The 22,997-nt window shown below is 46.1% G+C and overlaps 1 protein-coding gene across 4 annotated transcripts in view; it reads left to right on the top strand.

Annotated features, from left to right (window-relative positions):
- Positions 1-22,997, top strand: part of ARHGAP31 (Rho GTPase activating protein 31) — a 92,199-nt gene that overhangs the window by 8,885 nt on the left and 60,317 nt on the right. For 2 of the 4 annotated variants that reach the window (XM_039509592.1, XM_039509577.1), the window contains exon 1: positions 30-174. The exons of 1 other annotated variant lie outside the window; for it this stretch is intronic. In XM_039509592.1, the coding sequence (XP_039365526.1) occupies positions 75-174 (100 nt within the window). In that variant the 5' untranslated portion in view covers positions 30-74. Of the gene's footprint in view, positions 1-29; positions 175-22,997 lie in introns of those variants that run through there. One more of the 4 variants, XM_039509585.1, reaches the window with a different exon arrangement.

Genomic DNA, 22,997 nt, shown 5'->3' with positions numbered 1-22,997 from the left:
GCAGGGGCGGCGGAGTGAGGGGCAGCGCGCGGGGCAGCGGCAGGAGCGGGGCGAGCCGCGGGCGGGACTAACTCATGAAGAACAAGGGAGCGAAGCCGAAGCCGAAGAGGAAGGGAGCCGCGGGCGCCTTCGGCTGTGACCTGACGGAGCACCTGGAGAGCTCGGGGCAGGACGGTAATCGCCTCCTCAGCCCCTCGGGAGGGGCCGGGCCGGGCCGGGGCTGCGGGGGCATGTGGGATCCCCGGGCACGGGCGGCTCGCTGCTGCCTGACCTCCTGCAGGGTGGGGCCAGCCGGGCAGGGGAGGCTGCTTTCCAAGGGCTCCAGGTTGGCAAGCCAGCCTCACACCTAGAGTCTGCTCCGTCCAGGCACTGAAGCCCCCGAATTGCCACTGAGGTCCATGGGTTGGTGCTTAATTTGTGCCAGGGCTGAGCCCCCCCCCCCCGGGCAGGCACCTCTAGACTTGGCACTTTATAGCCCTGGCACCTCTGGGCTTGCCACATCAGCTGTGACTATAAACAAATTTGCTTGGAACCGGGTGCCTAATTGCTTGAGCCTGGGCAACTCTTTCATTCCAAATGAAGGAGAGTTGCACTCAGCCCCCACAGGACAGGGTCTGTAAAGAGGAACCCGGAATGCCCCTCAGCTGCCCCTCCCTATGTCCAGTAAGGCTCCCATCTCCTCCTTCTGTTGTAGTGCTGGGTAAAGGACGTTGTATCTGGGCAAGGCAAAGGATGAGGGAGGGACGTGTGTGGGGCTTTAAGGGGGCAGCTGAGATAATATAACCACATCCTTGCTTGTTCTCTTTCTCTCTCCTCGCCTCCTTCCTTTAGGGCTTTCAGATGAGCATATGGTGGGTCAGAGTGGGGGTGGTTGCAGTAAAGTCAGAGGGCTTTGGTTTTGAAATGACTGGTTTGGGATGAGGAAAGGAAAAGAGCTGATTTCTTAAAAGAGGGACGGGATGATGGGAGAAGCAGCCGAGACCTCAACAGATAGAGCAGGGGTTCTCAAACTGGGGGTCATGACCCCTCAGGGGGTTCGTGAGGTTATTACATGGGAGGGGTCATGAGCTGTCAGCCTCCACCCCAAACTCCGCGTTTCCTCCAGCTTTTATAATGGTCTTAAATATATAAAAAATGTTTTTAATGTATAAGGGGGGTCACACTCAGGGGCTTGCTGTGTGAAAGGGGTCGCCAATACAAAAGTCTGAGAACGCCTGAGAGAGAGTCTCTGCTTCCGAGTAGATGGGGAAAGAATAAGTATGTGTCTGCTCCAAGTCCTCCATCTAAGTTAACATAATGTTCTAGTTACTGAGTTACTTTCCCCAGATTCGGGCTACTCTGAGTGACAGAGCTCTTGCAGCAACGTCAGCTACATGGAGGGTGGGCCTTACAATTGGGTCTTTCACTGTATGATGATTAATGATGTGCTGTAGGGAACAAGCCTGCCTTGGCAGAGAGGTAGACTAGATTATGTAGTAAGTCTTTTTCATCACGCAGGAAAGATGTGCTATATATGTGTGTGTGCTATTCATATACATGTGCATGTTACATATGTGCATCTCTCTGGTTACTGCAAAAGACAGTTTACAATGCAAATCAGCAGTAATGTTAAGTACTTACAATATCTTCCACATATACAGTGCCTTAATCCCCAATGATCCAAACAGCAAGCAAATATAACACATTTTAAAACAAATAATTTTGCAAACATAACACATTGATACATGAATTATGTGTGCCAGTGAATTCCACTCATCACCACAGCAGCCACCTCTGGTGAGGAGCTGTTTACAGCAGCTCATAGCAACACTGCATAACAGTTTAGGATAGGAAAGAACAAGCATATCCAGTGGAAACTGCGGAGGCAATTTAGAGGGAAAGAACAGCATTATCCCAGGTGAAATTAGGCCAGGGCAGCTGGACTAAAAAGCATGCATTTATTACAAATTATACAGTGGGGTGTTTTTTTTTATGACAATGAGGGGTGAGGACCTTGTCTTAGGTGTCATTTGTAGGATGGTTCACAATTCAACCTACTTACATGGTCTGTCTTGAAAAGCAATGTGAGAAAATGTGATATTCCTTTCCCTTATATAATACTGTGTTATTTGCTGAATAGCATGTCACATTGCCCAGTGCTGTATGATCCAGTAAAGAAAGACCCAATTGTTATGTATTCATTTAGAAGGATATGAGTTAGATCATAGAGTAGAAGTTAAATCAGGGGGGTTGGGGTGGATGGAAGAGACATGGGAGCACTCATTCCTCTATTAGCAGGATCAATACTCATGAAATCAAATCTATCAGAGTGACTGTGAGGGCAGTGAGGGGGCCAAATGTCACTGATGGGTTTACAAGCCTGCAGCTCTCCTCTAATTGGAACTATGAGATGACATTCGAAGGGCTGCGACGGCATGGAAGATAATTGTCAGTGGGACAATTTAACTATCCAAAAATCAACTGGCTGCAGGAACCAGCCAGTATCCCTGCAGGCAGGGGCTTTGTAGAGGTAATAGGAGATAACTTTCTCTCCTGTGCAGGCAGGATCCTAGAGGGTGTGAGTAAGTGTTTTTTGGGGGAGTGATGCTGGCTCTAGCTATTGCCTATTCAGAAGCAATATGGGACTGAGGTACTGGTTCAGAGCACCTGGTAGTCACGACATGAGGATAGAGCACTTTGACTGATGTCCAGAAAAGACTTTCTAATGTGGAACTTTGTGAAAGCAGAGTTTCAAATGCACTCAGAAGGATTAATTGGAACAGCAGACAAGGGTGTAGAAGGGACTGGAGCCAGCTCAAAGTGGTTCTACTTCACACAGAGTGGCTTTTTCCCAGCTTGCAAAGCTGCCTTGTGCAGTGATTCCACAAGCTCTCATAAACCAGTGCGTGTTAGACCAGCTCTGTGCTTGGGAGGGAGATCTCTAAGGAACATCTGGGTGCTGCAGGATGTAGAGCAGGCAATTCTTTATGGTTTTCTTCCCTTTGGGTCAGTACATAATCATTAATTCAGCAAGCTCTTCAGGGGTGCTGTGCTCATAGACTTTAAGGCCAGAAGGGACCATCGTGACCAGGTAGTCTGACCTCCTGCATATCGCAGGCCACAGCACCCTGCCAACCCCCTCCTGTAATAGACCCCTAACCTCTGTCTGAGTTACTGAAATCCTCAAATCATGGGGTGCCCTTTTCAGATGAGAGATAAAATTGAGCTCTTGAATTCTTGTGGTCAATTCATTTACAAGCCAGTGGTGTTTTTTGTAAGGGCTTTAGTCCTGATGTCCTTACCAAATTCCTGTGGAGAGAATTCTATTCTGCTTAAGGTATTAACTTTTCTCCTTCTATAATTTTTTGTCCTTAACTGTTAAACAGCTACTACATTCCACCGCAGAGATGGCTATATTTTAATAGTGGATGAGAAGATGCTTCTGTATTCCTTACCTACTATACTTAAGGCAGTGTTTCTCAAACTGGGGTCACCGCTTGTGTAGGGAAAGCCCCTGGCGGGCCGGTTAGTTTACCTGCCCCATCCGCAGGTCCGGCCGATCGTGGCTCCCACTGGCCGTGATTCGCCGCTGCAGGCCAATGGGAGCTGCTGGAAGCGGCGGCCAGTAAGTCCCTCAGCCCACGCTGCTTACAGCAGCTCCCATTGGCCTGGAGCAGTGAACCGTGGCCAGTGGGAGCTGCGATCAGCCAGACCTGCCCATGGGGCAGGTAAACAAACTGGCCTGGCCTGCAAGGGGCTTTCCCTATACAAGCGGTGACCCCTGTTTGAGAAACACTGACCTAATGCTTAATTAACAATTGCTTGTAAAGTGCTTTACAAACATAGGATGAAAGTTGGTGTAAAAGTACAAAGTATTATTATTAAATAGGGGCAGAGAGTCAAAATATGTTAGCAGGTACAATGGATGGCTCAGGGCACTGATAATGGGATACAGTGCGTTTCTCTTCTAGGATGATTCTTCAAGTCCAGCATGGGTCAGCAACGGTTGAAAGTTGTTGCTATCTGATGGCTGGTTAGTTGCTTGTGTGCAGGGGTGAAAGCAACTTAAAGGACTTGCCAGTACGCAAGGCAGCCGAGGTCCTGGGCAAGGTTGGGGGAGAGGCTCTGGGCCCCTGGAAGGGGCAGGGCCTTGAGCGGAATGGGTGGGGCTGGGGCCAGAATCTCCCAGCCAGCCCTTCAGCGCTGTCCAGCCCGTGCCGCCCAGGGCTCTGGCGGTGATTTAAAGGGCCCGGGGCTCTGGCTGCTGCTGGAAGCCACGGGCCCTTTTAAATCACTGGGCCCTGGGACAGCTGCCCCTTTTTGCCCCTCCTGCCCCCCTCTACCCCATCAGCAGCCCTGCCAGTACAGTGCTTAAAGCACTGCTGCGGCAGCACTTGAATGTTGTCTGTGTACCAGCAGCCACTTTCTTACTGGTACACTGTATCAGCCCGTACCGGCTTACTTTCACCTCTGCTTGTGTGAAATGTATTTGCTGGGTCTCACTCCGGTTCCTGTCATCACTGCAATTTGTCCTCGCTGACTTCCTTGACAGTCTCAACTGAGTGGGCAGGGAGTCTGAACTCCCTTTTTATCCTTGGAGCTGATCCCTCTGGGCAGGGGCAGCTCTAGACATTTCGCTGCCCCAAGCACGGCGGCATGCCACGGCGGGCGCTCTGCTGGTTGCCGGTCCTGCGGCTCCAGTGGACCTCCCGCGGCTTCGGTGGAGCCGAGGGACCAGCAGACCCTCCGCAGGCATGCCGCTGAAGGCACCCTGCCTGCCGCCCTCCCGGCGACCGGCAGAGCGCCCCCCCGGGGCATGCTGCCCCAAGCACGCGCTTGGCGTGCTGGGGCCTGGAGCCGCCCCTGCCTCTGGGGCAGAAATGAAGCATGTTGGTTGAATGGAGGGTGGCAGAGGGCACTGTACCTTTTGTGGGGGTAAATCAGTACTGCCAGTCCCAAGCATTCAATAATCATGAGTCAGCCCCTCCAAATCATGAGATTTTCTAAAATAACAAATATGGTTTTTTTTTTCCTTTGCCTTCTGGTTTCTGAGCCTTTGGGGTGCACTCAGCTCATGTTGTCCAATTTTTCTCTGCAACCGGTAGAGCCAGAAACTTTCTCTCTCAAAAAATAAACAGAAAAGCTTCAGATAACCACTTTGTTCCAAGACTGGAGGAGCTGCTCTGTGTCCCAGCTTGTCCCATTTGCAGTAGAGTTAATTCTACTGCTGATGTACCCTTCTGTGGTTTGTTGCACATCTGTTTCCTGCATGATGCTGTCTGATTGGGATGCAGTGACCTCAGATTTTCCCCATACCACCCCCCCACCCACTCTTTGCAGTTTCCTCAATGGCTGAAGTATTTACCAGTTGCACCCAGAGCTCTTTAAATTCCTTTGTTTGACTCCAGTTATTGGTTTTGTTCTCTGGCTGAAAAAGTGGGTCTGCTTCATTAACGGCCTTTGAAACAAACGACCCTCTTTGTGCTCAGCGGTTGAGGCTCCTGCTTTCCATGAGCAGAGGACTCTGAGTGGCTGTGAAGTGAGGCCTGCTAGCAGTGCCCTCTGGAGAGGAAAAAGGGGTCAGTGTTCTGTGAGTGCTGCCAATGTAACATTCTGCTCACCCTCCTGCAAGCCCTGGAATAGTATTGACTGTGGGGAGACAGCTATGGAGTTTAATAGTGGGGGTGCTGGGCCTGGGCCAGGGTGTGCAGGGCTTGCCCCAGAGGAGGCTGAATCAGAGCAGGGTTGGAGGAAGGCAGTCCCTGTGCCCTAGACACACTATGACATGATGCTCTTTGTAGCTCCTCCTCGTCACTGTGGCACAGCCCCCAGGTGGGACTTGATCACATTGTTAATCTCTAAACCTTCTCTCAGGCCTGGGGGGTATTTAGTCAGTTCATCCAGCCATCCATATTTACCCAGGCAAATCCTGAAAGCCATATTCACATTTGACTCAGGCACAAATTTCCACTGAGAATTTTGTCTCCGGTAGAACTTCTGGATTTGCCCATTAATTAATAGGAAAGCTTGGTAGCAGGTGGCAAGATTGTTTGCATTATGGGAAATATCAACCCTCACTGCTAACTTCTCATAAGGTAGATGCAGCCAGTCCTATGCCTCAGCCATTGTGGTAAGATTCAACAACAGGGCAGCTTGTATAGAAACTAGAACTTGTTGAGAACAGTTATTGCCCACCTGGCAACTGAAGGATCAGGAGGCAACTCTCCTACACTCCAGAGGAGCCCTGTGATGTTTGCACATGGGAAGGGAAACCAGGCACAGTGCTCCTACTCTCTCTGGGTTGAATTAAGACATAGGCATTTTTTATGTGCTTAGTGCCCAGCTGTCGGAGTCAAGCGATTATGTCAGAATTGCATATTTCATTTTATTTCAAGTAAATCTCCAGCCCTCCTGCTTACATAGAAGAGCTTGAAAATATGATCCAAGTGTGAGCACTTCAGCAGCATCTTCCTGAGCCTGCAGACAGCCTCAGACACACAATAGGGTTTCGGAAAGCACACACAACCAGGGCCTGACTTCTTGATGACCCCTCAAAAAGGATTTAAAATGACACAAAGACAAGACTTCTTGTTCTATTGTGTGGGAATGTTTGGCTGGAGCAAGAAGCAGAAAATGACCTTGAATGTGTGTGGCTCGACATCCTAACAGATAAAGCTCAAGATGTGATATTATTTGGTGTCTGCTACAGACCACCAGATCACACTAGAATATGTAATGAGGCATTCATCCTGTTATCTATAATATGTTGGGGGGAAAAACCCTATATGATCAGGGGGGACTTCAGTTTGAGTAACATATGCTGGAGGTCTCACATTGCCAGTACTAAAACATCCTTGGAATTTTTAAACTTCATAGATGACAATTTCCTAACTCAAAATGTGTTGCAGTCAACATGGGAGAATTCTATATTACGTCTTGTCCTAACAGATAAAGAGGAACTGATAACACAGCTAAGAATTAATGGCCTTGATCACATTAATAATGTGCAAGCAAAATAAAGTCCAGACCAGTACTATATAAAGTTGGTGCTTTAATAGGGCCAATTTCACAAAGCTGAAAAAATTATGAGCCAAATCAGCTTGGAGGAAGATTTTAAACAGAAAAGTGTGAATGATAATTGGGAATCATTTAAGAGGACTTCACTAGACGCCCCAAAAGCCACAATCCCACAGTTGAGGAATAAGGCCATGCTGGTTAAAAAACTGAATTGATTTAGAGGGGAAGTGAAGGAAACTATAAAAAAAATTTAAAAATGATATATAACACATGGAAGAAAGGGAAAGTTGATAGTAATGAATATACATCAGAAGTTAGGAATTGTAGAAAATTGATGAGGGCAGCAAAGGGACACAAGGAGAAATCTATGACCAACAAAGTTAAGGACAATCAGAAGGAGTTTTTAAAATATAATAGGAACAAAAAGAATCCTGAGAATGGTATTGCTTCATTACTAGATGGAAATGGTAGAATTATCAATAATAATGCAGAAAAGGCACAAGTGTTCAATAAATATTTCTGTTCTGTATTTGTGGAAAAAACAGATGACGTAGTCTCATCATATGGTGATGAAAACACTCTTTCCATTCCAGTACTATCTCTGGAGGATGTTAAACAGAAGCTGCTAAAATTAGGTGTTTTTAAAACAGTAGGTCCAGATAGCTTGCATGTAAGAATTTTAAAAGAGCTGGCTGAGGAGCTTGCTGGACTGTTAATGTTGATTTTCAGTAAGTCTTGGAACACTGGACAGTGCTTCCAGAAGACTGGAAGAAGGCAAATGTGCCCATTTTTAAAGCAGGTAAATGGGCTGACCTGGGTAATTACAGGCCTGTCGGTCTGACATTGATACTGGGCAAGATAATGGAGCAGCTGTATAGGACTTGATTAATAAAGAATTAAAGGAGGGTAATGTAATTAATGCCAATCAACATGGGTTTATGGAAAATTATCCTGTCAAACTAACTTCATATCTTTTTTATGAGCTTATAAAATTGGTTGATAAAGATAATAGTGTTGACGTAATATATTTAGACTTCTGTAAGACACTTAGGCCTGATCTACACATGAATAACGTAGTTGAAGTCGACGTACTTAGATCGACTTACTGTGGTGTCTTCACTGAAGTGAGTCAACTGCTGCTGCTCCCCTGTTGACTCTGCCTGCACCTCTCGCCGAGCTGGAGTACAGGAGTCAATGGGAGAGCGCTCAGGGATCGATTTATCATGTCTAGACTAGATGTGATAAATCGACTGCAACTGGCTTGCTCACTGCCCACCGATCCAGCGGGTAGTGAAGACATACCCTTAAGTTGGTACCACATGACATTTTGATTAAAAATCTAGAATGATATGACGTTCACATTTCACACATTAAATGGATTCAAAGCTGGATAATAGGCCTCAAAATGTAATTGTAAATAGGAAATTATCACCATGTGGGTCTGTTTCCAGAGGGGACCCGCAGGGATTAGTTCTTGGTGCTACATTATTTAATATAAAATCATCACTGATAAAGTTTGCAGATGACACGATTGGGAGAGTGGTAAATAATGAAGAGAACAGGTCACTGGTTGAGAGTGATCTGGGTCACTTGGTAAACTGGATGCAAGCAAACAATATGCAATTTGGTATGGTTAAACATAAATGTATGCATCAGAATATACATGATGCATACATCATGTTGAAGTTGGCCATACTTACAGGATAGTGACTCTATCCTGGGAAGCAGTGATTCTGAAGAGGATTTGGGGGTCATGGTGGAAAATCAACTGCTAGCCCTAGCTGAACAATGTGATGCTGTGATGAAAAGTGCTAATGAGAACTTTGTGATGCATAAGCAGGGGCTGGAATGTGAAGCTAGACAAATTCAGACTGGAAATAAGGTGTATGTTTTTGACAGTGAGGATAATTGGCCATTGGAACAATTTACCAGGATTATGATGGATTCTCCATCACTAACAATTTTTAAATCAAGATTGGATGTTTTTCTAGAGAATCTGCTCTAGGAATTATTTTGGGGCAGTTCTGTGACCTGCATTATACAGGAGGTCAGACTAGATGATCACAATGGTCCCTTCTGGCCTTCGAATCTGTGAATGTAAGAACTCAAGCCAGCCATGCAAAGGATACAAGCAAGGGATGAGGATGCGTATCCCACCAGGACATGGGAGTGGAAATGGCTCGAAAATGCCATTCCCTACTTCCTCACCCCCCCAACACCCATCCTTAATATCCATCACCCTGCCCTTTCCAATACCCACTACCTCAATATGGATCTTCTTCCCAGTCTCCCAGTACACATCACTTGCTCTCACAGTACCCTTTAACTCCTGTTCCCATTACTCATCCCTCATTGCTCTCCCCAATCCCTACCATACAACTCTAAAAATCTCTCCCCAATGCCTATAATTAATCTACCAATATAAATCCTCCTCCAATAACGGTGTCTCCAGTACCCATCCTACAGTATCCACCATCTTTCCATTCCCAGTCTCCATCACCTCCCATACCCTCTCTGCCAAAACTAATAACACCCTTCTAACATTCCTCCCTCAGCACCCATCTCTTCACACTCACCGTTCCTATAGAAGAAGCATTAGGATGACTGCATTGAGTGAGCATTAAAACAGGGCTCATTTAGTGTTAGGGCCCTAATAAAAAATTACTGCAATTTTGGACCCTGATAGCTCTCCCAAAGCATTGCAGTAGCACTGTTGTGAATTGTAATGTTTCAGAGCATTACTACAGGAGATATCAATATTTTTTTAAGGAGGTAAAGTAATAAATACTTTGCACAGAAAAAAGAAAACACAGAGCTCTATCCAGTTCTCCATTCACTGACTCCTGATCTTGGGACAGTATCTTGTCACCAGATCAGCCATCACAACCATGTGCTAGGGAAACAGAGTTTTATGACCATTTATATTACAATCATACTGCTGCCCTTGCTCTGATGAGCAGGGAGACCTATCTTGCAGGCAGCATGTGATTTGCTCTAAGGAGATGCTCCAGTTGGAGCCAAGTTTGAAACCTGCTGTGCAGATGTGAAGCCGGCTTCTCCAGGCCACGTGGCCTTGCAGCCGCACGCATAAGCGTGCTCAAGCATATGTTTGTATGTCTGTGTGCTGTGTTATCATGCATGGATGTGTGTGTATGAATGCATGTACATGTGTATCCATGCACAGGTGTATGTGCATTTGTTTGTGTGGTATGTTTTAATGCATTGCTTTGTGTGTGCAAATGTATTTGCATGCTCATGTAAGTGTTTCTGTGCACAAGGGCATATGTGAGTGTTTCTGTGCACAGGGATATACAGGGGGAGGGATAGCTCAGTGGTTTGAGTATTAGCCTGCTAAACCTAGGGTTGTGAGTTCAGTCTTTGAGGGGGCAATTTAGGTTTTTGGGGCAAAAATCTGTCTGGGGATTGGTCCTGCTTTGTGCAAGGGGGGTTGGACTAACTGACCTCCCGACATCCCTTCCAACCCTGATATTGTATGATGATTATATACAGTAAACACCTAGGTCTGTGTAAGTTAGTTTGTGTTTGTATGTTCATAAAGATGCATTGGAGTCTGCCTTTTTAAGTATAAAATATCAGAGGGGTAGCCATGTTAGTCTGGATCTGTAAAGCGGCAAAGAGTTCTGTGGCACCTTATAGACTAACAAACATATTGGAGCATGAGCATCCGCCGAAGTGGGTATTCACCCACGAAAGCTCATGCTCTAATACGTTTGTTAGTCTATAATGTGCCACAGAATTCTTTGCCCCTTTTTAAGTATGTTTGTCTGAAAATGAAAATGTGTGTACATGGGTATGTTTGCCTTTATGAATGTACACTCGCAGGCCTATATTTGTGTGTAAGAATGCATGCACAAACCTCACTTTTATGAAAAGTGCTGAAGAATCATTAATGTCCATGCAGAAGACATAAGAGGGTGCTTCTTGAAGTCCCATTGGAAAGACCCAATGCACATCTACTGCAGAAGGATGAAAGGCTAGATTCACCCTCCTGTGGTTTGAATGTGCAATGCCAAGGATTTTAGCCTTGAAGTTTAGACTTCTAAGTCATCTCCTTAGCTGGGTACCAGCTGGAGAACATATTAAAATGCATGTCACCAATATACTGAAGCAAGTAATTTCACTATACTATGTGGAACATGTTGCAGGCTGTTGACTTGTGGTGTATATAGGTGTATGTGTACGGTTTCTCCTCAGGTCTGTGTATCCATGGTCTTGTGGTGGGCAGAGACTGCAAGCTCTGAGAACTGGAGTCAGTTTCAAGATGCTGTGATTTGACTCTTTGAGGAATGGATTAGTAAATTGAACCCCTCCCAGTGAGTGTGAGACCAAAGTGCAAACGGGACGTTTTTCAAAGACAATTGCTGCATAGGGAATCAAAGGTTGAATGTATGAACTATGGGGCACATACTCATGTATGGAGGGAGAAGAGGGATGGTATCATGGAGCACTGAGTCTGCATAGGTGAAGGGGTGCTTCTGTAGATTCCTACATAGATGTGTGTAGCCACAATGGACAGTGTGTGCGAATATGTAATAATCCCAAGGTTGCTTTCTCTACACCCACTTTCACTAGCAGTGCGTCATATTGCGTGTCCCAGACATCAGCCTTTGTAGCAGCACCGTGAAAGCAACAAGAAGGCAAATCTGAGCTGGGTGTTAACATTGGAAACAATGGGAGAAGAAGCCATCTGTTTGCTATTCTTACTTTGCTGTTCTTCCTTGTTTTGGATGTTGTTTGTATTACTTCCTCAGTCTGTTTGTTGGTTTCTGGGAGCTGGATTTTCATATCCCTGTAGCTTGGTGTAACAGCAGTTGAAGATTTGTGTTGCAAGCACAGCTCTTCCTGCTTTGTATCTATATTTTCCTAGCTAACTCCTGTGTGAATCACATATTCTGGGTCCAGGCTGCATCCTGCTTTACATTTACCTCATCAACCACTGCATGAGACACACATGTTGTTTGCATGCCTCACTCTGCTTTGATCCTGTATTTCCCTTGCAAACAGCATGAATCACGTGTTCTGGCTGCATAATCTGAACTAGATTTTACAGAAGAGACATTCTGAATTAGCATACATTTTCTCTTTATTGGTAACAGCAGATTTTATCTAGACTTGGTCACAAACTGCTGCGGGCTGCACTATGCAGGATTTCATAGCTCTAAAGGCACAGGAGATATCCTTACCGGGTGAGATGCTAACATGATATGAAGGCAATAGTTGAAGTTGACAGGGGCAGCTCTAGGCATTATGCCGCCCCAAGCACGGCAGGCAGGCGGATTCGGCGGCACGCCTGCGGGAGGTCCGCCGAAGCTGCGGGACCAGCGGACCCTCTTTAGGCAGGCTGCCAAAGGCAGCCTGCCTGCTGCCCTCGCGGCGACCGGCATAGTGCCCCCTGTGGCTTGCCACCCCAGGCACGTGCTTAGCGTGCTGGTGCCTGGAGCCACCCCTGGAAGTGGAGATACTTCAGAGCTCTTATCCAGATTTGATTTTTCCCAAATTTCAGGAGTTTTTGATTTTGGAACTAAATTTTGGGTCAGGCCCAGCTGTAGACTGGAGCTTTCATAATTCAGACACGGTACCAGAAAGGTTAATCTGTAACTATGGCCTTATGTATAATTCTACAGTCACCATATTTGCTGCAGAGTATACACTGTGCCACGGATTTTTGCTTCAGTATCTAAATTCATAAAAAAAAAAATTGTAGTCCTCTTAATCATAGAATCATGGGATCATAGGACTGGAAGGGACCTTGAGAGGTCATCTAGTCCATTCCCCTGCACTCATGGCAGGGCTAAGTATTCTCTAGACCATCCCAGACAGCTGTTTGGAGATTTTTAAGAGCAGGTTAGACAATGTTGGAGATTCCATAACCTCCCTGGGCAATTTATTACAGTGCTTAGCCACCCTGACAATTAGGAAGCTTTTCCTATTGTCCAACCTAAAGCGCCCTTGCTGCAATGTAAGCCCATTGCTTCTTGTCCTATCCTCAGAGGTTAAGGAGAACAATTTTTCTCCCTTCTCCTTGTAACAACCTTTTTAAGTACTTGAAAACTGTTATCATGTCCCCTCTCAGTCTTCTCTTCTCCAGATTAATTGTGAAGTAAAACTTGAAACTATGAGCTGAGGGTGAGTGATGCAGTGATGTTTATTTGAATCAGCAGCCATCCTGAAACAACCTTTAACAAAATGAACTGCTTGATTCATCTTATTTGGGGTGTTGACTCTGAAACCTGAAGACGATAACATAAATGTAAACATTGCTAATTGGTTCACTGCTGATTGTTTGGGAGACGCATCCTGCTAACCTGTCTGTCCTACAATCCCAAACAGCTTCCCAGGCCTTCCCAGTGCCAAAAGCCCCAATTGCCCTCAATCCTGCTGCCAAAACCTTCAGCTTCTCCCTTGACAACTTCTGCTGTCCAGTTATACTTTGTCAACACAAAAATCTACAGCAGTCAAAGACTGACATGGACAGAGGACATTGTAGCACAAATTGAATTTAGTGTCAAAATAAATAATACAAAGGTTACTGTACTGATTGCAGAGGGGAGTTGGGCACCCATGCCTTCATAATAGTAATTGGGTGAAAGGGAAAAAATAAAATCATATTTGGAGAAAACACCCTTGACTTTAGTAGGAGTCCAACCTCTTTCCTCCCCCCATCACCAACAACTAATGCTGTGTGCCTTAGCATCATAGCAGAAGTTCCAAACAGTGCCCCAATTCAGGCATACATATAGGCAGGGTGGAGACACTAACAGAAGTAGCTTAGTGTTTAGTATTACGAAGTGAACACGTGAGACAATTCCTATCATAAATTGGCCTCAAGTTTGCTTGAAACTCAGGCCAGGTTTGCAAACCTAGGGTCGGACTTTGAGTCTGTAACTAAACAAGAAAGCAGGGGAATTTGGTGTTTGGTTAACGACAGCTTCAGACCACTCTAGTGCTGAGAGTCCTCTAAGGTGCTGTGGTTAGATCCTCTGTGTCGTAGCTAGTCCCACTGCTGCTGAGCTTGAACAACAAACAAAGAGATGCTTTATTAACACACGGACGCGTGAGACCTATTATGAAATCTCTGCAGGATCTTTGCCTAAATAAGAGCATACAAATAAAATTCTGGGGCAGCAATGCATGGTGCCTGCAATGGCTTCCCTCCCCCGATAATTCTTGGTCTGCACACGCTGTTGTAAAGCGATCCCATGTGTATCAGCACCTGACACATGCCCAGACTCTTTCACAGAGGCTTTGTTGCATGCTCCTCCCTGGAGTGGGGAACAGGCAAGAGGATGGGGAATGCATGTCCTGCTGCCAGATTCTCAGCTGCCTGCTGCTACTCTTGGAATTCTATTCTAGCAGCTGAGCAGGGTTGCAGCCATTCATCTTCCGCTCCTGTTCCTTCCATGTTTAGAGCTTAACTAACTGAATGCCTTCAGAGATGCTAATATCCCACATGCTCCCCAAGCCCAGGAGCAGCTCAAAAACTTATCATTTGGAACAGGAGGCTATGTCTGTTTCTACAAATACAGAACCGTTTTAAAAAAAATCAAACAAACCTACATCTTAGGCCCTACTTTACATTCTCCCAATTATAGCTGGGTTGGGACATGGCTTGTGATATAGCTAAAGGTTGTTTGTCTCTGAAACTGGGTTAAAAACCTGGATGGTCCAAATGGACAGAGGATAGTCATGTTGTAATTGGGTCCCTTGATTTGTTTCTAATTTTAGTAAAGGCAGGCAACCAAACTTTAGTAAAGCCCCAACCAAACGCTCAGATCCAGTCCTTATTTAAAAATTACCACGGTGATTGCCACAAACATGGCAGTATCTGTACTGTATATTGTTTGGGATTGATACTGTAGTACTTTTTTTTTTTTTTGAATAAGGTCATCTTCAAAACCTAAGCTGAGATCCAGATCGGAATTGAGTAAATGGCTCCTGTCTTTGTAATGGGCTAAATCAAAACCACCGATTTGAGCGCCCCTAAAACTTAGATTGTGGATGTTTGAAAATCTGGATCCAAATTGTGACGTTTGAGCCTGTCTGTATTTCAGAATAATAATGTTTCGCATGTGCTGTCTCTGGCAGTGTGTGCTATTCAGTATCTTGTTGTTGGCTTACACCAAGAGAGGCTGGCAGAGCAAGTGTGTTAAACAAGATGTTGGAGACTCTGAGAGTCTCATGTGAGGTCTGCACTGATTTCCTTTTTGAACCTCCTCGTTAGTGGGTTGCTTTGCTTATAGTAATGATGGTTGAACCTCAGAAGTTTCAGTGTTTTGATCAGGGAGGATGATCCTTCGTTCTGGATGGGTATCCAAACCTCTTGGGTCTGTGTTGTAATTTGAACTAAATAAACAAGCAATCAGCACGATCAAATTGGTTTCTTTGGACAAGCTTCAATCACAGATGTTAACAGCTTTGAACCATATTACACTTCTTTTGCCTCCCTTCCTCTCTCCTATCCTGTTTTCCTCTAGTGTTCTTAAGCGGGTATTTTATCTTCTCCCTCCTGTGTTCAGTTAGCTTTAACTACACCTTCCTTCCTATCTGGGCTAGAGAGCAAATGAAAACAGGCTCTCTCATGAGACTTCTTATACCTCCTGCTTCTGATCAGGCCAGAAATACAGAGCAACACCCAGGTATATTTCAGTACTTTTCTTTTCAATCCCAGCTGGAACCCAGAAGTACAACAGGGCAGAGGAATGAAACAAAGAAAAGTTAAACCAAATGGTTTGGAACCTCAGAAAAGGTTTGGGGTTTGGTTTGAGGCAAAGGTTTGGGATTGTGGGGAGGGGAAAAAGAATTCTTATTTTATCTGAACTGGTTCACTTATCCATCCCTAGTTGTTTCTGTTTCCATTTCAGTAACTTCATTGGCATGACAAGAGATGCACATGTTGCCAAAGTCAATACATTAAGTGCCTGTGCCCAGGGCAGGCTTAACAGTAGTAACGGGAGAGCTGTGTTTGATATATGATGTCTGTTATTGTTCCTTTCTGACTTGGTGGTGGCAGCCTGCCAGTATTGTGGCTTTGAGCTTTGCCGTGCGAAGCAAGAGAGGTCTGAGCAGTGAAGTTTAGATGCTGCCGATGGTTTGGATGTGGGTTCCGGTTTAGGCTTGCAGGAATAGTAGTGAGGGGGAAAGCTCTGATCCAGTCCAGTCACTAGAACTTGGGCTAACACTTCATTCTGGGGCAGTGTCCAGATCAACAGTGAGGAGAGGTTTCCAGTGGAGACCCAATTTCTGGCATTATTAATGAACCTGCTTCAAAGGGAGAGGAGGAAGCATCTAATCAGCCCAGAGAAGGGTGATGAGTTCCAATTAGCCCTCAACTGTATCCTAGTTAAATACCCATCTGTCATTCTGCTGCACTAGTGAAGAAGATTAAGTGGATGTAGAGTTCTAAACATGGCAGACCTAAACCTACAGCCTTAAACTTTGCTTGAAGCACTTTCATATACGCTAGGCAGGATTAGAGTCTTCCAAGGAAATCTGTTGCAGGAAGTGGTGTTGATGATTCAGTAGATAGATGATAGCCTTCCTTCTCAGACAACACAGTGAATGCACCAGCATGGTGTGAGGAGGTACTACTGCCCTTTGTAAAACAAAGGGCACCTGACTGCTTGAGCTCCATAAAAAAGGCTGTTTTTCTTTTTTCCCCCAGGATAGAGAAGTTTGTGGTGATTATCTGGTCAGATTATCATTTGCATATGTACTTTCTGCATCCCTCAGTTCCCTTTCTGCAGTTTCAGTTGGATCCATGATTTGTCTTCACTTCCTGTCCTGAGCTGTTGTGTAGTGTTGCTGTGCCCTGTGAAACAGCTGCCGCATCCCAGCCTAGAAGGGAAATAATAATGATTCCCTGCGTCTGATTTTAGTGCATCTTTTATTATAGAGGTTAAATCTTTGTAAGGTGGTGGAATGATTTAGCAGAAGAAAATACAGTGGCAGTCAGCCAGCCAGCAGGGTCTCTTCCTTAAGGGAAGAAAATTAAGTGAGCATAGATAAGCAAAGAGAAAACTGCTCCCCGTTTGGGATTTAGCTTGGAATTATGACCCTGAGTGTGGCACTCAGCCTCCCCAAAGGAACCCTGTCCCCTTGTCCTCCCTGGGTTATAACCCTGGGTTATAACCCAACACCTGTGGCAGAGATGGGGAAAACTGAGATTAATCCATTGTTCATGGGGTTCCTGCCCTCTTCCAGAGCCTCACTGTAGAACATTAAAAAGGATGCTACTCACTCTCAACCCAGGGGAGACAAATAGTGTCCTTGATGCCCTGCACAGTGCTTTTAGAAAGTCCCTTTAGCTGCTTTGTGCCTCAGTTTCCACACCTGTTAAATGAGGCTGATAATCTTCGGCTATCCCTCGATGCGAGGATGATGTGTGCCAAGGGCGTTCATTGGTGGGATTTTATGTGGCTGAGGAGCCCAATTCTTGCCCTGCAGGTTTTCCCACAGAAGTGACCGGTGTAATCTTGGAGGAAATGTAGTTGTTGGCTGGACTGTTGTGCCCTATCTTTCCTCCCTTGTCGCTTCTCAGTCTCATGAACATGTCTGTTCTCCTCAAAGTGAGCTGTGGCTTGGTGTATGGGTGGCACCACTGTGTTCTGTTCTGCACTGAGTCCTCCCAGTTTGTTGGGTTGATGCCTCCCGTTTTAAGGTGTACTTTCAGTACGTCTTTGAAGTGCTTCTGCTGCCCTCTGTGAGCCCTGCTTCCCTGACTTAACTGAAAGAAGAGTACTTGCTTTTGGAGTCAAGTGTCAGGCATACGTACACAGTGGCCAGCCCAGCGGAGTTGGTGTTTCATGACCTGCATTTCTATACTGCTGATGTTGGCTGCAAAGAGAAACCTGATGTTAGTACACCAGTCTTCCCAGCTGAGTCTGAGAATCCTCCTGAGGCAGCACTGCTGGAACCACTCCACCGCTTGAGATGTCGTCTGTAGGTTACCCATGTCTCACGCCCATAGAGAAGGGTGGGGATAACAACTGCCTTGTAAACCAAGATCTTGGTGCCTGTTTGCAGATCCCCATCATTGAAGACTCATTTGAGTAGTCTTCCAAAGGATATTCTGGCACAGCAGATCCTGTATTCAGTTTCTGTGTCAATGCTGGCTGTTTGGGAGAGGTGGCTGCCAAGGTATGGAAAATGGTCCACATTTTCCAGGGGTTCTCCAGTGATGGTGATTTGTGGAGTACGAAGAGTAGTTTGTGCAGATGAGGGCTGGTAGACTACCTTGGTTTTCCCGATGTTGAGAGAGAGACCCAGGCTGTGATAGGCATCTGCAAAAAGATTTAGGGTACTTTGCAGGTCGGTCTCTGTGTGTGTGCAAGAATGACTCAGTTATCTGCATACTGAAGGATCAGTGATGTCAATTCTCATGATCTTAGATTTTGTTTGGAGATGTCGGAAATTAAGACGTTGTCCATCAATGATAGTATTGGCCTACTGTCCCTCACAGAAAGGGGCATGTGGAGCTTGCAATGCTTAATTCGTTCCTGTTCATTAAACACTTTGAGATCCTCGCAGGTGAGGGTGATGAAGAAGGCAAAGGGTTATTTATATCATACTGCAAACCCCAGAAATCAAGTGGCAAGTGCAGCAGCACATGCTGCAGGATTCCAGGTTGCTTTGGGCCTTACTTGGGAGTTCAGAACCCTTGCTTTCACGTGGGAACAAGGCTGTGGAAGAATCCCACGCCCAAATCCAAGGAAGGCTGTGTGTTACATGCAGGGCTCAGATATTAAACATTAAGAAGGGGGCTCCTTCTCTTCTCCTCCCCTCCCCCAGTGTCATTAAGCATCCTGCTTACACATAAACCTTCTGTTTATTATCTGGGAAGGGAAGGGGTAAGGGCTATCTCTGACTGACTGACTCCCTCCTTCCTCTGGCAGTTTGCATGTTAATTAGCTCATCTGTACCAGACAAGCTTGCAGCCCTACAGAGATGTGATTCAGTGACCGAACAATGTCCAATTATCCCAGCTCGGGGAGCAAGAGGCAGGCTGCTGGCACGTGGACGTCACAACCCCAGCCAGATGGCTCCTTGAACTTACTTGGCTAGGGCCAGTAACACTGCTTGGGGAATTTGAGACGTGTCAGCAGTTTCAGCCGAGCACTTTTCCGAGCTACCAGCAACATAGTTGTCTGAAATATTAGGAATGACTTCGCTCCCACCACCAACCCATTGAGGAATGCACAGAGTGGAAGAAGCCACTGATGACTTGAATGCTTAGCGGCATAAAAATTCATATGTGAAATGAGTCTTTGGAGTCTCAAGTTGTTTTTTTTTTCTGTGGGCAGTTTAACAGACATAGTACAGTAATAACAACACCTTAGCTTCCTGAAGGACCTTTCATCTGAAAATGCTTCATCCATTTATCAGTCTATTGATCTATCTAAAATACAGAAACAGTCGAAGGGGTATAGGCCTATAAATAGGACACTGCAGTAGGTTCAGGATTCTGCTCCAGGGTTGTGTTGACTTACTGTGTGACTTTGAGCAAGTCACTTCTCTGCTCTGTGCCTCAGTTTCCCCATTTGAAAAATGGGAGTAATGATACCTATCTTTTTAAAGATCTATGGGTGAAAGTGCTCGGTGTGTACTCATTATTATTGTTACACAGTTTGAGGGGTCTTGGATCCCATGAATTACTTCACCCATGACTGAAATGCAGTCACCTTAGGGAACATAGGAACTGTCTTTCTGGATCAGACCAGTGGTCCATCTGGTCCAGTATCCTCTCTCTGACAATGGCCAGCACCAACTGCTCCAGAGGGAGGTGCCAGGAATGCCACAGTGGACAGTTATGGGATAATATGCCTATAAGGGAAGTGCCTTCCTCCCTGTGGTGGGATAGTAGTTAGCTTATGCCCTGAAGCAGGGGCGGCTCTAGGCACCAGCGGGCCAAGCGCCCGCTTGGGGCGGCATCCTGGGGAGGGCGGCAGATGGCCCCGGTGGACCTCCCGCAGGCATGCCTGCGGGGGAGCCGCCGACCCGCAACCGCCAAAGCGCCGCCCCCAGCAAATCCTAGCCTCGGCTGGGAGTCAGAAGGCTCTGAGCTGCCCGCCGCAGCGGGCAGCGCAGAGCCTTTTAAATCCCAGCCGCTGCTGGGAATCAGAGCCTTCTGATTCCCGGCCGCGGCTGGGATTTAAAAGGCTCTGGGCTCCCCGCCGCGGCGGGCAGCCCGGAGCCCTCTGATTCCCGGCCGCGGCTGGGAGTTAAAAGGCTCTGGGCTCCCCGCCGCGGCGGGCAGCCCGGAGCCCTCTGATTCCCGGCCGCGGCTGGGAGTTAAAAGGCTCTGGGCTCCCCGCCCCGGCGGGCAGCCCGGAGCCCTCTGATTCCCGGCCGCGGCTGGGATTTAAAAGGCTCTGGGTTCCCCACCGCAGCGGGGAGCCCAGAGCCCTTAGGCGCGCCTGCCGCCCTAAGGGCACACGGACTGCCCCCCCCACCAGCCCAGGGCGGCAATTCAGCGTGCTGCTTGGGGCGGCAAAAACTGTAGAGCCGGCCCTGCCCTGAAGGATGAGGTTTATATCTTGAAGGGAAAATGGCAGCTCTTTAATAGTACCCAGCAACACAGCCCAACACCTTAGGACAGGAAATAAAAAAAATAGTATCTAAATGAAAGAGCAAAAGGGATAAACCTGAACCGGGATTTGGCCAGGGCTCTGGCTTTAACCCTGCTACTCTAGCAAAGAGTGCTAGGAGAGCTTTAGAGAGCAGAACCACCATTTTATAGCCACTCTAAAAGACCGCAGCTTCAGCAGCCCAGCCTTTCCTGAGCCCATGCTTGGATATTGGTGCTATTAACTCATAGCAAAGACTGCCACCACCACCTTGGTTTATCCTGAAGATCTCCTATCCAAGTACTGGCCATGTCCAGCCCTAATTAATTTGTCGCAGCTGATATCACAGCCAGTGGAGCAGCTGGCTAAAGAAATGGCTGAAAGGGGCAGAGTGTGAATGAGAGATGAAAAAAATCCCATGGTGGAGCAGAATGGGGGAAATGAAAGAGAGGTGAAGGTGGCAGAGAGAAACTGTGTGAGGAATCTACAAGGCAAACGATGCTGAGTGAGAGCGGATGGCCGTGGGGAAGGCATGAAGGGAGAACTGAAGAGTGACATGCAGTAGTAGAAGAGAGAGAACTATTCTGCCATAGGCAGAAGAATAAGGGCAGGTGCAAAGCTTTCTGAACAAGACTTAAAGTCATGGCAGATTTAGTGCTAGGGATAGAGCCAATGGAAAGACTCTCCTGTTTAGGTAGGTACGAGACAATTACACTGCTGGCAGATGTAGTGCTCAGGAGAGGCAACAGAAAGAGAGAGAGAATATAGACTAGAAGTGCAAAGAATTCTTTTTATTATCCTAATCCCCTATTTCCAGACACTGAAAAACATTGACCTTTGTGATGAAATTGCTCCTGGTTGTTTTCAGTCCAAGAAACAAATCTGGTTTTGGAAAGTTTGAGAAAATGCCATTCATCTGTTTTCTGTGAGACTGGAACATGAGCAATCAAGCTTTTCACCAGTTAAAGAAATTTGCCCACTCTTCTTTTAGTGCTTGGATAATTTAAAAAAAAACAAAACACCAAGCTTCATTCTCAGAACAATGCCAAATTTGATGTGTCCATGGAGTGTTCTATGATCACCAGGTGTTGTGCTTCACTTGAAGAAATTTGACTTTGAAGTAAAGTCATAGACATTTAAAAATTGCCTTCTGAGAGTGCATCAGCTTCCTTGATTCTGGAAGCATGCATCATGGTGTAATGATCTGAAAGTGCTCAGATTTCTTAGTCTCCTAGAAATGAGAGGGATAATTGATTTACCATGCAGCAAGTCATCAAAATGTAAGGAAGTTTGATTAAACATGAGCTCAACACCCTTTTCCTGCAACAACCCTCCTTATATTGCAACTTGTAGTTTCTGCTGCATAATTAGCATCTTAAAGTCAGTGGCACAACAAACTCTACTTGCAGGACAAGGCATTTGGGGATCTGTCTAGAAGACACACAAAGGAAACAGAGCCCAGAAAACAAGCCTTTGGCATTGAAATGTTGAGAACCCCAGTGTTGTAGGCTACTTGGAGATTTTCTTTTGTTCTTCGTGCCCTCTTCTTTCTTGTTCTCTACTCCCTCCTTCCTTGTTCCTTCCTTTGTTCCTCTTCATTCCCAGCAGCTACCCAGGTTTTCCCCCTCCCAAATCACTGGGCAGATGGGTTCTTCATCAGGGAGAGATTTAGTAGCACTACTAGAAATGGTGTAACAATGGGGCTTTAATCAGGGCACTTGCAGCGGACACTATTGGCCAGGGGATTCTCAGAATTCAGAACGCAGAACAGTTGATTCTTTCAGAGACTGCTGGAGAATGAGCACAGATCTTTTCCCCCTGGGGCGTTTTCATGCAGCAGCAGTCTCTGTGAAATAGAACTTGGCTGGGAACACATTGCCTGTAGTGACCTCAGGTACCAGCACGCCCATGTGAGAGCCTCTTTATTTAGGACCTGCACTGGGTTGCCCTCTTCATGTCAGCTGTGAACAGCCCTATCCTGGGAAGTGTTTAGGAAAGTGGCCAACCTGTCTCTTAAAGAAAACTTGCAATGGGTAATAAAATAGTTTCCAATCCCTTGATCCAATGCAGCCAAGTGACTAATAATTATCTCCTTTAATTTTTGTATACAGAAAAAGCATCTAAATATGACATATCAAAGCAGGAAGCAGCCCTACGGTCAACCTGGTAACATGAATCAAGTTGGGAAGGTGAGAGCAAAGAAAGAGACAGACACCAGCAGGAGATTCCAAGAGGACTTTTTAGTTCTGTTTTTTTTTCTTTTTGTTTAGTGTGCACATCCATATAGCACTAATATTTCTTACCAAAAAGGAACTGTGGGAATCTCCTGCTGTTCCCTATCTCTCCGACTGCAGCCCTGAACCTTCCTGTCTTGATACATCCCATCAGTCTGTGTTTCCTGATGAATTTGGCAAACTC

The sequence above is a fragment of the Mauremys reevesii genome, linkage group 1, assembly GCF_016161935.1.
Source record: "Mauremys reevesii isolate NIE-2019 linkage group 1, ASM1616193v1, whole genome shotgun sequence".
In the NCBI taxonomy this organism is placed as follows: Eukaryota; Metazoa; Chordata; order Testudines; family Geoemydidae; genus Mauremys; species Mauremys reevesii.
This window is presented reverse-complemented; position numbering and strand designations above follow the sequence as displayed.